The 16,090-nt window shown below is 35.1% G+C and overlaps 1 protein-coding gene across 23 annotated transcripts in view; it reads left to right on the forward strand.

Annotated features, from left to right (window-relative positions):
- pde1ca (phosphodiesterase 1C, calmodulin-dependent a) overlaps positions 1-16,090 on the forward strand; it is a 203,505-nt gene that overhangs the window by 132,381 nt on the left and 55,034 nt on the right. For all 23 annotated transcript variants that reach the window (XR_012399487.1, XR_012399489.1, XR_012399490.1 and 20 more), the window contains 2 exons: positions 11,656-11,769; positions 15,463-15,645. Coding sequence is in view for 16 of the 23 variants with exons in the window: in XM_073940952.1 (XP_073797053.1) it covers positions 11,656-11,769; positions 15,463-15,645 (297 nt within the window). In the remaining 7 variants the exon portion in view is untranslated. The remainder of the gene's footprint in view (positions 1-11,655; positions 11,770-15,462; positions 15,646-16,090) is intronic.

The following is a 16,090-nucleotide window of genomic DNA, read 5'->3' on the forward strand; positions in this document are numbered from 1 at the left end:
AAACTAAGCGCAATCTCTGGTTGGTCAGTTTGACAAATTGGGCTTCTGCTGCAAAACTATATGAGTCTCTTTACTGTCTATAGTATCTGTAACTAAATTAAAACAGAAAACAAAATGCTGTTTAAATGAAAATGAATTGGCATAACAAACTGGAAGAACAATATATTAAAACATTTGGAAAAAAACAAAGAAAAAAATATAAATGAGATAAAAATATATATGTTTGTCGAAAAAGAAAAATATATATTAATACATTTAAAATATATTGCCTTAAAAAAATAAAGAAAAATATGTCGCTAAAGTAAAAAAAAAAAAAAGTCTTGTTATGGATTTTAGTTTTAAGAGCAAAAAATAATAACTTGTCTTCTAGTTGATCATTTGGAAAAGTGCCAGAAGGTAAATATTTCTGATGAATCAACTGCATCCAAATCATCATGAATACTGCAGGTAACCTATTGGAACCTCATGAACCCACTGAATGAATGTTGAATTTTATTATTTCATTTTGTGTGTGTGTGTGTGTGTGTGTGTGTGTGTGCGTGCGTGTGTGTGTGTGTGTGTGTGTGTGTGTGTGTGTGCATATCTTTGATCATCACTGTTCTCATGAAAATGCATGAAATTTAACTGATTACAATTGCAATAATCGCTATTAATTATGTGATTTTTTTTTGCACTTAATCATGATTAATTACATTATTATGCACAAAATGTATTAAAGAATTCAAATAATTTGCACATACGCTACTGTTAACATACATATTTGACATCCTATTCACAATTAAATATGTTTTACTACTTCATACCTCAACAGAAGTCTGTGTGTTCATTTATTTCCACAGGATATCTGTCGAGCCATTAGTGTTCATTCATGTACTGTAGTCTGTGAAATTTGAATTAGAATGAAGTGACCTTGAACCTCAATTTCCTTCGAGAGATTTGCAGTTCTCAGAAAACACTCTGTATGGTCTAAATCAACAAGCACAGTCGGTTTAAAGTACGGGCGTCATTGGGTGTCTGCTGAGAGTCTGTACATTTACATTTAAATCTAGATGAAACAATCAAAGTCACTGTGCAGTTACACATTTTGCATGCTGTACTTGAATCCTGCTGTAGAAAATGCTGTGCCGGTGGCCATGATGACATCATAATCCAACCTTATCAACAGCAAATGGCAGAAAAACAACAACACAAACACACACACACAAACACACACCAACACACACACAATCAATGATGACTTCTGTCGGTTTAAACGTTTATTAAAAGTGAATTTCCCTGCAGAATTCAGCTCAGGCAAATTGCAACGTTGCTGCAGTTGTTTCAGCTTTAATGTTTCCATTCACAGACAAACATTGAGCTTAGCAGTCACAACAAACACATGTTTACAGTGGAAATCAAAATTCAATTTCCTATATTTTGAGGTCATTGCTTAGTCCTATTTGAATCTGTCCTAACAGGAGTCAAATAAGAGTTACATAAATCCTAAAGCAACATACTGTAGGGGAATAAATGTAATAATGGTTATTTTCCACAGCAGAATGCGTAACTAAAAACAAAAACAAACCAATCTTTAAAATGATTAAAAATAATACAGTATAATCTAAATTTACAGATGAAACTATTTTTTTCTTTAAGCTAAGTTTTTAGTGCAAGTATTGAACTTGATTTGTTTCTTAATAAAGCTACAAAATTCTTTCAGTCAAGAGCAGAGAGTGATTTTGTCCTGGGGTCCGTTCTTCGTACATGGATTACTCAGTTAGCTGGATTTGGATATTGACGATTTGACACGATCCAGGATCGTTTCGTTCTTCAAAGCTGATCCGAGAGTTGTTGTCATGGCAACAGATCTGCTAGGTCAAACCTGATCGGGAGCAGGTTCAATTCATATAAACAGGATTAGATCGGCTCAGTTCAAGCAAAGATAATACAGAAAGTATGTTCCGAATTCTGATATTTTCTTACAGTAAAAGTTATATACACTTGGGAAAATAGTAGTTTTTAACTATATATTTAAAGTTATAGTCATTAATAAAATAAATAAAGTTATACATATTAATAAAACGTATGCAATCTGCACCCTCGAAATGAAAGTACAAAGACTGCCACCTGGTGGTGCAAAGAGAAAACTTATTGATATGAACTTTTTAGATCGCTTTAGTACAAATTGTGTATAATAGAAATGCACAATATGTGACTTTTTTTTAAAAGCAATAATACATTTATGCAGTCATAAACATGTTTTGACAGTTAATATGCCAGTGATTTGATGCTTCACAAAAGTTGCAAACGCCTTTACCAATATCAAAATGCTTTTGGAAACAACCAGTTATTCTTTACACCGATTAAAAAACTGTACTATAATAAAGAAAATCTTTTCTAAATGTAGAACTAAATACATTGATTTGCATTGAAATACATGATGAATACTCTTGTCTTGACAAATGAAAGTGTAAAGCCTGCAGCTCACAACAAATGTGAAGTTACTGCGTGTCATATTTAACAAACCGTTTACTGCTAATTTGATGTAATTTTGCTCACATGGATAATTGAATATTAATCCGATGATGTCATTACGCTGCTATGCCGTCAGCCAATCATTGCATAGCTGATCATGATTTCGAGGATCGATAGATCTGTCCTTAACAACACACGCAGCGATCTCAGATCAGTTCATCCAGACATTCTAATCTGATTCGCGAACTTGTTTGAAGAACCAAATAAGCGAGAGATCAGTTATCAAGATTAAAAGATCCAGGATCTGCCAAATCATCTTAGATCATTTAAGCGAGGTACGAAGAACGGACCCCTAATTTGTTGGTGGATTAATAAGTGCATATAGAATTTAGTGCGCTGTCACTTTAAGAGCTGTACAGTTCCAATTTATAGTTACATGTTCATTTACATTCTCCTCGTGACTTTTACCGGCAGGCCCGCTGGTGCCAGGTGTCATTAGCTTACATAGAACAAACCCAGACCTTTTTTAGGGCAACAATGGAATTTCACCTCCGGACTGTATTTTACAATTTACTATTTATATAACCTAAGACCAGCGGTGTAATGTAACAAATTACAAATACTCAAATTACTGTAATTGAGTAGTTTTTTAAAGTCGTTTTAAAAATGTGTACTTTTACTTTCCCTTGAGAAAACTTTTAGTGCAGTATCTGTACTTTTACTCCACTACTTTCCTTTAACCTGCAGTCGCTACTTTATTTTTCTTGTCTTTGGGGATTAGAAAAACCTGATTCCTGTGATTCCTATCCAATTGAATTGCCCATAGAAATAAAGAGGTAAATTTCATCATAATGAACTTCCTCAAGACATGGGTGATTTATAATTGCAGCAAACTGTTTGCTTGTTGGATGGAGTTTGAGTAGTTTCTGGTGCATATGGGGAGAAGTTTCTTTCTACAGGTGGTATGTCAAACCTACTCACCTGTATGAGGCACATTCACAATGCTTTTTTCTAGAGAAATGTAGTGATTATAAGAAAGTATCTGGTGCAAACATTAAAGCATTTAGGTGTGAAGGACTTTACAATTCTGTTCTATTATCTTCATAAGAAATGCACTGCAGTCTCAGTCTCACGCCTGGGTTTTGATCGTCTAATCATGAGCATCTAATCTGCCTCTTTCTCTCTATTAGAAAAGGTCATATATTGTGCAGCGGCAGCCGGGCGGTCGTGAGCGTCTAAAGTTTTTTTTTTTTTTTTTTTGCTCTTATCATTTCTGCCCCGGACAGATTCTGGGAAGTACTAATCCTCTAATGGGATGGCATTGACTTGGCACATCGATCGTGTGTTTGTCTGAAGGAGGGGATTCCTGGGGGACGCCAGGAGAATGTGTTTCTGCTCTGCCTCGCCTGTTTTGATAACATTGTTCAAACAGCGCGTCCTCTAACCCTGTTTTCGACGTCATGCTTTTGAGTTGAATGAGAGCACTTCATTCAGATAACACAGATGCTGCTGCTGCTGACCACTTGAAGACTAAGGAGATGGGATGTTGTTGAGGGGAGAGACATGAGTGTTTAAGGAGCTGCTATCGAACTGACTGGTTTAAATAATAATATGATTTATTAAATCTATTATTTTAGTAAAATAGTAAAAAAAAAAATCTAAATTAAATAAAAATCGCTTTACCAGCAAATTTAATTTAATTTCATTTCATTTCATTTCATTAAATTTTATCACATTTTATTATATTTTATCTTATTTTTTCTTATTTTATCCAATTTTTTATCCTATTTTATTTTTTGTTTTATTTTATCTTATTTTGTTTTATTTTTTCTAATTTTTTATTTTATTTTATCTTATTTTATTTTGTTTCGTTTTATCTTATTTTATCTTATATTATTTTTTATCCTTTTTTATCTTTATTTTGTTTTATCTTATTTTATCTTATATTATTTTTTATCCTTTTTTATCTTTATTTTATTTTATCATATTTTATTGTATTTAATATTATTTTGTTTTATTTTATCCTGTTTTATTTTATTTTATTTTATCCTATTTTATTTTGTTTTATCTTATTTTATCTTTATTTTATTTTATCTAATTATTTTATTTTATCTTATTTCATTTTATCTAATTTTATCCTATTTTATTTAGTTTTATCTTAACCTATCTTATGTTATGTTATGTTATGTTATGTTATGTTATGTTATGTTATGTTATGTTATGTTATGTTATGTTATGTTATGTTATGTTATGTTATGTTATGTTATGTTATCTTATGTTATCTTATTTTGTTTTATCTTATCTTATTTTATCTTATTTTATTTTATTGTATTTTATATATTTTTTTGTATTTGCTGCATTGCTTGTGTGTCTTTGTTTATTTATTTATGTATTTATTTTGTTTATTTATGTAGTCATGCACTACGGAAGTATGGTACAACACTGAAGATTGCATATGATTTAAAATATGTTGCTAAGAAATAAATATTTTTCCAGTTTTTGTTTGGAAGGTGCATTTTCTTGTTTGTAAAAATCTTTACTACTGACCCAACTGGTTATTTTATTACTCTCTCATATCATTATTGTTCCATGCTGCATACTATAATACTGAATATTACCATACAAATATACCATGCTATTTACACTGACCTCTCAGGAACATACAAAAATCTACACCTATAGTATTTTCTAGGGCTGGGATAATAAATCAAGGTATTGTGAGATTTTCTGAATGCTTTGCGATTCTTTCGGGAATAGATTTTGAGCTTAGTTTTTAACAGCGGATGGCGTTTTAGGGTATTTTGTATCAGTACATTCAAATGCTCACGAATTAGAGACATTGGGTGTTTGGCTGAGCCATGCAAGTGGTCAAATATACTTACTGCGCCTTGGCTTTTATGCCATGAGATTACTGTACACAATGCCAGGGTGGGGTTTGAGTCTCCTAATTAATGCTGGAACTCCTCATAGTATATCAAAATAAGATGTGTGAAGTGTCAGTTCTTTAACTAGGCAAAAGTTTGCCCTGTTCTGTATCTTAAATAATAATAATAACTTAGTTAAAATTATTAGAAAAATGTTCCTGCTATAATGTTTCATACTCTTATCAGTTTATGATATTACAGTAAATGATCACAGCAGCTCTCACTGAAGCTAAGCAGGGCTACGTCTGGTCAGTACCTGGATGAGAGACCACATGAGAAAAGTGAGGTTGCTCCCGGAAGAGGCATTATTGAGGCCAGCAGGGGGTGCTCAACCTTCTATCGGTCCTAAAGTCCTAATGCTCCAGTATAGTGAAGGGGACTCTATACTGTCTAGTGAGCACCGTTTTTCGGATTAGACATTAAACCGAGGTCCTGACTCTCAATGGTTAAAACAAATCCCAGGACACCATTCACAAAAAGTCTCCAGCGCCTATTAAATATAAGGAATTATTATTATTCAGGTGGCGGTCTGAAACTGGCATGTCTATACAACCAATAGACAATATTCAGTTACAGTTTTCTTTGCATTTATATCTACATATAGCGTAAGAGGCAAGTAATTTAGTGAGTATTTAATAGATGGCTTAAACATGGAAGTTAAAAAGTGATTTATTTATTTATTTTGTTTATTTATTTATTTATTTGTTTTAATTATCCATTTGAGTATGGATGCAAACTTGTCATATTTTGGCAAAATGTTATATGTAATTTTATTGTTTTATATTAAATAGTTTGAGAATCGCATTTCTGTTCAACTCACCCTCGAGTTACTGTATAGCTCAAAATTCAAAGATAAAACACTGAAACTTTAATAATTTGCATTCATAAGGCATGCATTCATTATATAAATCAACTGAAAACCAAACAGAATGGTGGCGAGGCAGTGGCGCAGTAGGTAGTGCTGTCGCCTCACAGCAAGAAGGTCGCTGGTTCGAACCTCGGCTCAGTTGGCGTTTCTGTGTGGAGTTTGCATGTTCTCCTGTCCTTCGCGTGGGTTTTCTCCGGGTGCTCCGGTTTCCCCCGGTTTCCCCAAAGACATGTGGTTCAGATAAATTGAGTAGGCTAAATTGTGTGTGTGTGTGTGTGTGTGTGTGTGTGTGTGTGTGTGTGTGGATGTTTCCCAGAGATGGATTGCGGCTGGAAGGGCATCCGCTGCGTAAAAACTTGCTGGATAAGTTGGCGGTTCATTCTGCTGTGGCGACCCCAGATTAATAAATAGACTAAGCTGACAAGAAAATGAATGAAACATAATGGTAATGCATTCAGATAATTGATGCCGAATATTTTCTAGATTCGCAATGCAGTCTTGGTATTTTCCAAATATACAAACAGCGTCTATTCAAAACTCTCATCAACAGATTCTAAATCCAGCTCATGAACATGAATCAGATCTGTGAGTTTGTAAAGCCCACAGGGCACTGCCTGCATGCTTTCCCTCTTCTCCATCCCTCATGCTGCTTTGGCTGGCGCGGGCCGGTCATTAGGGATGGGAACTGGGTCAAATGTGTTTCCCCTGTTCTCCGTTCATGCAAACATGCAGACATCTCTGTGCTGCTCACACCTGGGACATCAGCGTTGGCCTTTAGATGTGATGTGGCCCTCTGTCCACATGACTGAAGCTCCTGCTTCACTTCAGAGATGCTGCAGAAGCACAACACTTCACTCATTGTGATGCCAGGGACTTCATGGGGCACCAGTGGGAATCCAAAATACAAAAACCATTTTTTTTTAAAGAGGTCATACGATGTGTTTTTATGTTTCACTTTCTCTGTTAGTGTGTGGATAATGTCTGCAAAGTTTCAAAGGTTAAAGTCAATTCAAGTTGATTCGTGTAGCGCTTTTCACAATAATTATCATTCCAAAGCAGCTTAACAAAAGGCGCACATTATTAAATTACAGTCAAAATCTGAAAAATTTAAGGGAATGTCCCTTTTTGCAAGATGTAAAGTAAATCTCTGAGGTCCCCAGAGTGTGTATATGAAGTTTCAACTCAAAATGCCCCTCATATGTTTTCTAACTCTTTGAACCTGCCCCTTTTAGGCTTTGATCCTAACTGGGCTGTTTTGGTGACTGTCGCTTTAAATTCAAATGAGATAGTGCTCTTTCCAAAAGAGGGCGGAGCTACAGACAACTATGCCTCAGCATGGTGGCAGATTCAAACTTGACTAAAGTTATCTGTGAAAAACTGAAAATGTTGAAAGAACTGTCTCAGAAGAAGGTAGACAATGGAGACTACAGTGTTCATATATTTAAACTCTTCATTTATAATGTTTCTTAGTCACTGACATTTTCTTTGTGAGTTATGGCACAAACACTGTAATGACGGACAGCTGCTTATCACTCAAGACTGTTTATGCTAATGAGGGAGAGATAGTCACTAATAGGCAGGGCTTTCCCCCTCTTTCTCCCACGTCCTCATGAAGTGTGATTATAAATAATTAAATTAAATAATTTTTATCATTAGAGGTTGGCAATATGCACATAATGTTGCCACACAACAGTGTTTAAACTCTTTATAAAAGTGATTTTTCCATAATAGGTCCTATTTAAGAAATTGTGTTCGGCAGGGGTGTCCAAACTCAGTCCTGGAGGGCCAGTGTCCTGGATGGTTTAACTCAAACTACCTTCATTGCACCTGTCTGGAAGTTTCTAGTATACATAGAAAGAGCTTGATTAGCTGGTTCAGGTGTGTTTAATTGGGGTTGGAACAAAAATATGCAGGACAACGCCCTCGAGTTTGGACACCCCTGGTGTATGGGGTGGACAGTATATAAACATGCAGTTAAACAGTCTCCTTTCAAAAAAGGTGATGTCTATGGGTATAATACATTTTCATAAAATTGTTTTGCTCTTGCATGTCTCTATAAAATTCTAATACCAATAGGTAGCTTTTCATGATTTGTTTGTGATTTTTTTGTGATAAAAATATAATACAAATAAATAATACAAATAATTTTGTGGACAGTTATGGTTAAAAATAGTCATTTAGTCATTTTCTTGTCGGCTTAGTCCCTTTATTAATCCGGGGTCGCCACAGTGGAATGAACCGCCAACTTATCCAGCGAGGTTTTATGCAGCGGATTCTGCCCTTCCTGCAGCAACCCATCTCAGGGAAACATCCACACACACACTCATATAATATGGACAATTTAGCCTACCCAATTCACCTGTACCCCATGTCTTTGGACTGTGGGGGAAACCGGAGCACCGGGAGGAAACCCACGCGAAGGCAGGGAGAACATGCAAACTACACACAGAAACACCAACTGAGCCGAGGTTTGCAACCAGCAACCCAGTGACCTTCTTGCTGTGAGGCGACATCGCTACCTAATGCGCCACTGCCTCGCCCTGGTTAAAAATATATAAAATATTATTCTTAAATATATGATATTTTATTTAACATATAGGGTAGCCTACTACAGTATGTTAGATGTGAAATCTGACACATTGATGTTATTAACTTTTTTTTTTTTATTTGTATGTATTTGTTTTACTTGTTTTCACCAAATGTGACAATATAATCACTATTTACTCTCCCAAACCTTGGTTCCAAACCTTTTTTAGTTTTTTTATTCTGTTGAACACAAAAAAGATATTTTGAAGTATGCTCAAAATCTGTAACCATTGACTTCCATTGTAGAAAAAAACAAACACTGAGTCACAGGTTACAGGTTTCCAGCTTTCATAAAAATATCTTCTTTTGTGTTCATCAGAAGAAATTCATAAAGGTTCAAAACAAGTAAAAGGTCAGTAAATGAAGACTTACTATGGTGTGACAGGAAAAACTAAGAAAAACTGCTGATTAATATGCAAAGAGCAACAGAGCAATTTATTATCATTGTTGGACACTTATCTTCATAGAGTGCAATTTCATTCATTCATTCATTTTCTTTCATTTTAGCCCCTTATTTATCAGGGGTCGCCACAGCGGAATGAACCGCTAACTTATCCAGCAAATGTTTTACACAGCTCTGGGAAGCATCCATACACTCTCTCATTCACACACTCATTCACTACGGCCAATTTAGCTTATTCAATTAATCCACAGTCCAGTCTTTGGACTGTGAGGGAAAACCGGAGCACCTGGAGGAAACACGACTCAAATCAGTGAACTTCTTGTTGTGAGGCAGCAGTACTAACCACTGAGCCACCGTGCGACCCCTATAGTGCAATTTATAATTAAGAAAATATATAGTTTTGTTTTCCTCCATGACTTGTTGGCCATTTTCGAGGGGAGTGTGTTTCTATTAGCTGCTAAATACATAGCAGGTGTTTTATGGTGTAGCTGTTATGATATTATGGAATTTAGCACTTTCAGATCTTGTCATCGAGGACCGGAACTCTCTTTATTATAATATACATTTAGTTTGTGAGATAACAGCTGAACACTTTGTCAGAATCAGCATAGAGTGGATGGTTTTATTCCTCTGTAGTAAAGAGAATCTGCAGACGGTCAGCAACAAGAAGCACTTGTATCATATTTAGCAATAAATGTGATGGATGAATCCTTTGCCTCAAACGCACTCAGCAGAAAGAAATGTTCGTCTCACAGTTTGGGACTTTTAACGACTTTTTAAGTTGCTGTAAACTTCAACTAGACTCGAACTGTTTGTGCTTTAAGCACTTCCTTTCCGAAATGTCAATTGGTTTGTTTGTTTCTTCTGGATGTCTGACATGATGAAGTTGGCAGTGTACAGTTCTCATGACAACACGACTTGATTTGACTTGATTCAGTATTTTTTATTGTTTTGTTTTTGTATAATTTTTTTATTAAACCTACATTGTTATATAGGCTATCTATCTATCTATCTATCTATCTATCTATCTATCTATCTATCTATCTATCTATCTATCTATCTATCTATCTATCTATCTATCTATCTATCTATCTATCTATCTATCTATCTATCTATCTATCTATCTATCTATCTGTCTGTCTGTCTGTCTGTCTGTCTGTCTGTCTGTCTGTCTGTCTGTCTGTCTGTCTATATCTGTCCGTCCGTCCGTCCATCCATCCATCCATCCATCCATCCATCCATCCATCTACAAACTGTTTTAATTGATCTATCGATCTATTAATCTATCTATCCACCTATCAGTCTATCCGTATATCTGTCTGTTTGTCTGTTTGTCTGTCTTTCTGTCTGCCTATCTATCTATCTATCTATCTATCTATCTATCTATCTATCTATCTATCTATCTATCTATCTATCTATCTATCTATCTATCTATCTATCTATCTATCATCTATCTATCTATCTATCTATCTATCTATCTATCTATCTATCTATCTATCTATCTATCTATCTATCTATCTATCTATCTATCTATCTGTCTGTCTGTCTGTCTGTCTGTCTGTCTGTCTATATCTGTCCGTCCGTCCATCCATCCATCCATCCATCCATCCATCCATCCATCCATCCATCCATCTTCAAACTGTTTTAATCTATCTATCGATCTATTAATCTATCTATCTATCCACCTATCAGTCTATCCGTATATCTGTTTGTCTGTCTGTCTGCCTGCCTGCCTGCCTATCTTTCTATCTATCTATCTATCTATCTATCTATCTATCTATCTATCTATCTATCTATCTATCTATCTATCTATCTATCTATCTATCTATCTATCTATCTATCTATCTATCTATCTATCGATCTATCGATCTATCTATAACTTTTATATATAGTATACATCCATCCATCTGCCTTTTTACTTAGTGTGATTTTTTATTATAATTGTTGAACCCAATTTTGAATGACTTTCTCAATGTTAATTTAGAAATTATTGATATTAAATACACACTGTTTTAAAACTACAAACATGGTTGTACTTGTCAGTGTTAAAACTGTAAGTAAAAAAAACATATTTAAGTTTGTCAGCTATCTACTATAATAGTGTAGTCAGCATTCACTAACAACTCTGAGCCCAATTTAAATTTTCTTTCATTTCAATGTTATTTGCCCACCGAACGTCCATCTTTTTATCCATGCTTAACTCCCAAATTTAGTGATGACATTAGGGATACGTTGCTTATTTGGTTACAGTAGAAATGTCCAAAATAATAAAAATAAAATGCAATGTTTTGGAACAAACATTAAGAGTGTTATATGTTTTCAGTTTTTTTTCTTCACTGTCTTATGCAAAAGATACAAAAGGCCTATTAAATCCCCAAAATATCTTTTTTCCTAATCGAATTGTCTTTTTTCCATTTCAGACTGAGATGTTTGGTGAAGCAATTGGAGAGAGGGGAGGCTTCTGTTGTCGACTTGAAGAAAAACCTAGAATATGCTGCATCCGTGTTGGAGTCCGTCTACATCGAAGAAACGAGGTAAACACAAAACAAAAGAGAAAGAGAGAAAAAAAAGAAGCAAAACTGCATAGTGCACTTATAAAAAACTGAATTTTATTGTACAACGGTGTGGAGACTAATGTAATTATTATTATACCTTGATTGCATACGTCTTTGAATGTTGTATGCTATGTTAAATGCCCAATATATTAAAAGAACAACCAGTGATAAGATATAATAATAACTATTAAATATAAGCCTTCATTTAAACAGATGATTGTGGTAATGGTAATGGAATGCATCAGCTGGTAAACTTTAAAGCATTAATGTGATGTAAGTTGCCTTAACTCTTATATATATATATATATATATATATATATATATATATATATATATATATATATATATATATATATATATATATATATATATATATATATATATATATATTGTGGTCTTAATTTGGCCACAACTTTCTCTGTGTTTCAACAAATGGAATGACTTTTGGTGACAAATCTTATCTTGACACATATTTTAGGACAATGTTTTGAAAAGAATAATAAAAAAACAACAACAATACACTCTGGGGAAATTTACTATGCTACAATCTTAGTTATGCTATGCCACCCAAACCTTCTCCAATCTGGGATCAAACCGGCGTCTCTCTGCATGGGAATTGGTTGCTCTAACAAGGAGGCTCAAAACCATGGCCTCTAGCATCTGTCACTTGAGCACCTTTAGGGGTCAGAGGAGTGAGGTTTACCTGCAAAGCACTTTACTGTTACACTCACCCCCCTAAACCTCACTCCCATCCGGGTCATGGCACCATTGTAACCCTGCTGGTCCTATGCCACCCAAACCTGCTCTGAGCTGGGATCGAACTGATGATCAAACTACCTTCACCTGTCTGGAAGTTTCTAATATACCTGTCTGATTCGGGTTAAAAATCTGCAGGACACCGGCTTCACTTTTTCCACATTTGTTTATGTTACAGCCTTATTCCAAAATGGATTAAATTCATTTGTTTCCTCAAAATTCTACACACAATACCCCATAATGACAAAAAAATATTGTGAAAAAAATATTTTTTTGAAAATGTTGCAAATAAAATAAAATACCTGAAAAATCACATGTACAGAAGTATTCACAGCCTTTGCTCAATACTTTGTTGATGCACCTTTGGCAGCAATTACAGCCTCAAATCTTTTTGAATCTGATGCCACAAGCTTGACACACCTGTCTTTGGGAATTTTTGCCCATTCCTCTTTGCAGTACCTCTCAAGTTCTATCAGGTTGGATGTGACGGTGATGGTGGACAGCCATTTTCAGATCTCTCCAGAGATGTTTAATAGGATATAGGTCTGGGCTCTGGCTGGGCCACTGGTGGTTCCAAACATCTTCCACTTACAGATGATGGAGGCCATATTAGTAATAAATTTGCAACAATGTTACTTTTGCCACATTGTCATTATGGGGCATTGTGTGTGGAATTTTGAGGAAATAATTTAATTAAATTCATTTTGGAATAAGGCTGTAACATAAACAAATGTGGAAAAAGTGAAGCGCTATGAATACTTTCAGGATGCACTGTATAAAGTACCAATACATCCAATCTACAATTGTCTATTATGTTGAAAATAAGTCATATTGTATGTGTGTGTGTGTTTCCCAAAATCAGTGATATCATGAACTTGGCTATTAAATAGTCAAAATCCTGGATTAAAACAACATATATATTTGTTTTGACGTCAATTAAAAAATTCAAAATTCAAAAGAAAATGAAATTGAAAAAAATTAATCCCAAACACAACAAAAGGGTAGTCAGTTTGAACAATGCACAAGAATTAAATAAAACACACACACACACACACTGAGATTTTTGTTCACTAAGCAAATATTAAATTAACACATTTAGGGTCAAACATCAGGGGTCAGAGGAAAATGTTGTTCCTCGAATGCGTTTGATGGTTTAACCCCTAAAGCTCCTTTTAAAGCCTGAATAAAGATGCAAATGCATGAGGAATTGCATGTGCTGGGTAATTCTGTCTTTTCGCTGTTTTGGGTTCGCTTGTTTAGACAGAAATTGAAAGTTTGGCCACCGTCTGAGAAGGAAATGTGCCATGCATCAAATTAAATGCTAAATTCTGCCATCATCCACTCCTGCCTGTTTTTCCCTCCCTTGAGCACAAAAGGAAGAGTTTTGCAGAATGCACTTGTTATTCTCTTTTTGTTGATTATTTTTTTAAGAGAATTACAGCAAATAGAGCTTTCAGGATTTTAAAAGCATGCGAAAAGGCATAAAATTATCATAAATATTGTGAGTTTATTGTTTCTCTTATCTTAAAAGACTCCACACAAAATTCACACTAGCACATTTTAGCATATCTTATAAGTGTTTATAAGTCAATTTCAATGTCTCAACGTTTTGTCTCAATTTTACCCAAGCAGTTTTAAGCATGTTCATTTGAGTTTAATTATAAGTGAATTTCAATGTTCTCTTTTATTATAGAGAGTTTTTTCAATTAACTGTTTTGATTACGTGCACATTTTGAGCAATTCACTAAATCGGTGATCCATTCAAAATGGCCAAATAATTTTCATAAATATAGAGTTTTGATTCTTTTATCATAACAGACCGAAATTCAAATTATAAAATAAAACAAATCACTCAAAATATTGTGACGAAAGTAAGAACCTGGGGAGGAGGTGACGAAAATGAAAAAGGGTGGAGGAGGGTTGTTGTTGACAAAATTGAAGACTGTGGGGCGGATCATGAACGAAAGTGAAGACCTGGGGCAAGGCGGGTGGCATCGAGGACAAAAGTAAATACCGGGGGGGGATGGGTGGCTGCGTCGTGGTTGAAAGCAAAAACAGTTGGCAAAGGGTGGGTGGGGGTTATGCTTAGCGGATCGTGGATGAAAGTGAAGACCTAGGGGGAGGGGAGGCATTGGTGATGTGAAGACCACGGCCAACAGTGAAAACAGTTGGTGGGGGTGGGGGGATTGGTTAGCGGATCGCGGATGAAAGTAAAGACAAGGGGGTTAAAACTGGTGAAAAAGTGAAAACCAGTGGGGGAGTGGTGGCGTCAGGGATGACAGTGAAAACCGGTGGGGGAGTGGTGGCGTCAGGAATGACAGTGAAAACCGGTGGGGGAGTGGTGGCGTCAGGGATGACAGTGAAAACCGGTGGGGGAGTGGTGGCGTCAGGAATGACAGTGAAAACCGGTGGGGGAGTGGTGGCGTCAGGAATGACAGTGAAAACCGGTGGGGGAGTGGTGGCGTCAGGGATGACAGTGAAAACCGGTGGGGGAGTGGTGGCGTCAGGAATGACAGTGAAAACCGGTGGGGGAGTGGTGGTGTAATCTTCAATTCTCCATATGAATCACAGAATCAATGATCTATTCTGAGTATTTAACAATCCTTAAGAAGTTTTAAGAAGCCTTTATAATTATAAAATATATGATTAGCTGATAATATATCATGTTTAGCTGATCAGATGATAGTTTGTATTCTCATTGTTTTTGAAGTGGAATTGTATATTTTTATCTTTCTTTGCACCACTTTTGCTCTGAGGCATTTTGACTAAAATTTCATCTGACGTGATCAGAAGTGACATGACTTACCCATTTAATGCCTTCAGACAGCAATCGTGTGTGTGTCTGTGTGTGTGTGTGTGTGTGTGTGTGTGTGTGTGTGTTTGTGTGTGTGTGTGTGTGTGTGTTTTTTTCTACAGGCGTTTGGTGGACACAGAAGATGAGCTCAGTGACATCCAGTCGGACTCGGTTCCCTCAGAAGTGCGCGACTGGCTGGCGTCCACTTTCACACGTCAGATGGGGCTGATGTTGAGACGCTCTGAGGAGAAGCCGCGGTTTCGCAGCATCGTCCATGCAGTGCAGGCCGGGATATTTGTGGAGAGGTACAGTATGTGTGAGGGTTTAAAGGAAACTAATTAAACCCCATATAGGCATCCCACCGATGACAGAAAGAAAACAAAAGTGTTGATACTGAGCTAATACACTTTAAACAGGACATTTTATTTCATTTTTATTAATTAATTAATTAATTAATTAATTAATTAATTTATGTATGTATGTATGTATGTATATATATATATATATATATATATATATATATATATATATATATATATATATATATATATTTATTTATTTATTTATTTATTATGTTATTATTATTTATTTATTTTATTATTCAAATGTTATTTTATTTTATGATATATTTTTATTTTTATTGTTTTTTATGTATAATTTTTATTTTTATTTTATTTTTAGTTGTATTTTTTCCTTTTTGTTTTTAGTTTTTAAGCTTTTACACACACATAAAATGAAACAATATATGAT

Source organism: Danio rerio, chromosome 24 (assembly GCF_049306965.1).
Source record: "Danio rerio strain Tuebingen ecotype United States chromosome 24, GRCz12tu, whole genome shotgun sequence".
NCBI lineage: Eukaryota > Metazoa > Chordata > Actinopteri > Cypriniformes > Danionidae > Danio > Danio rerio.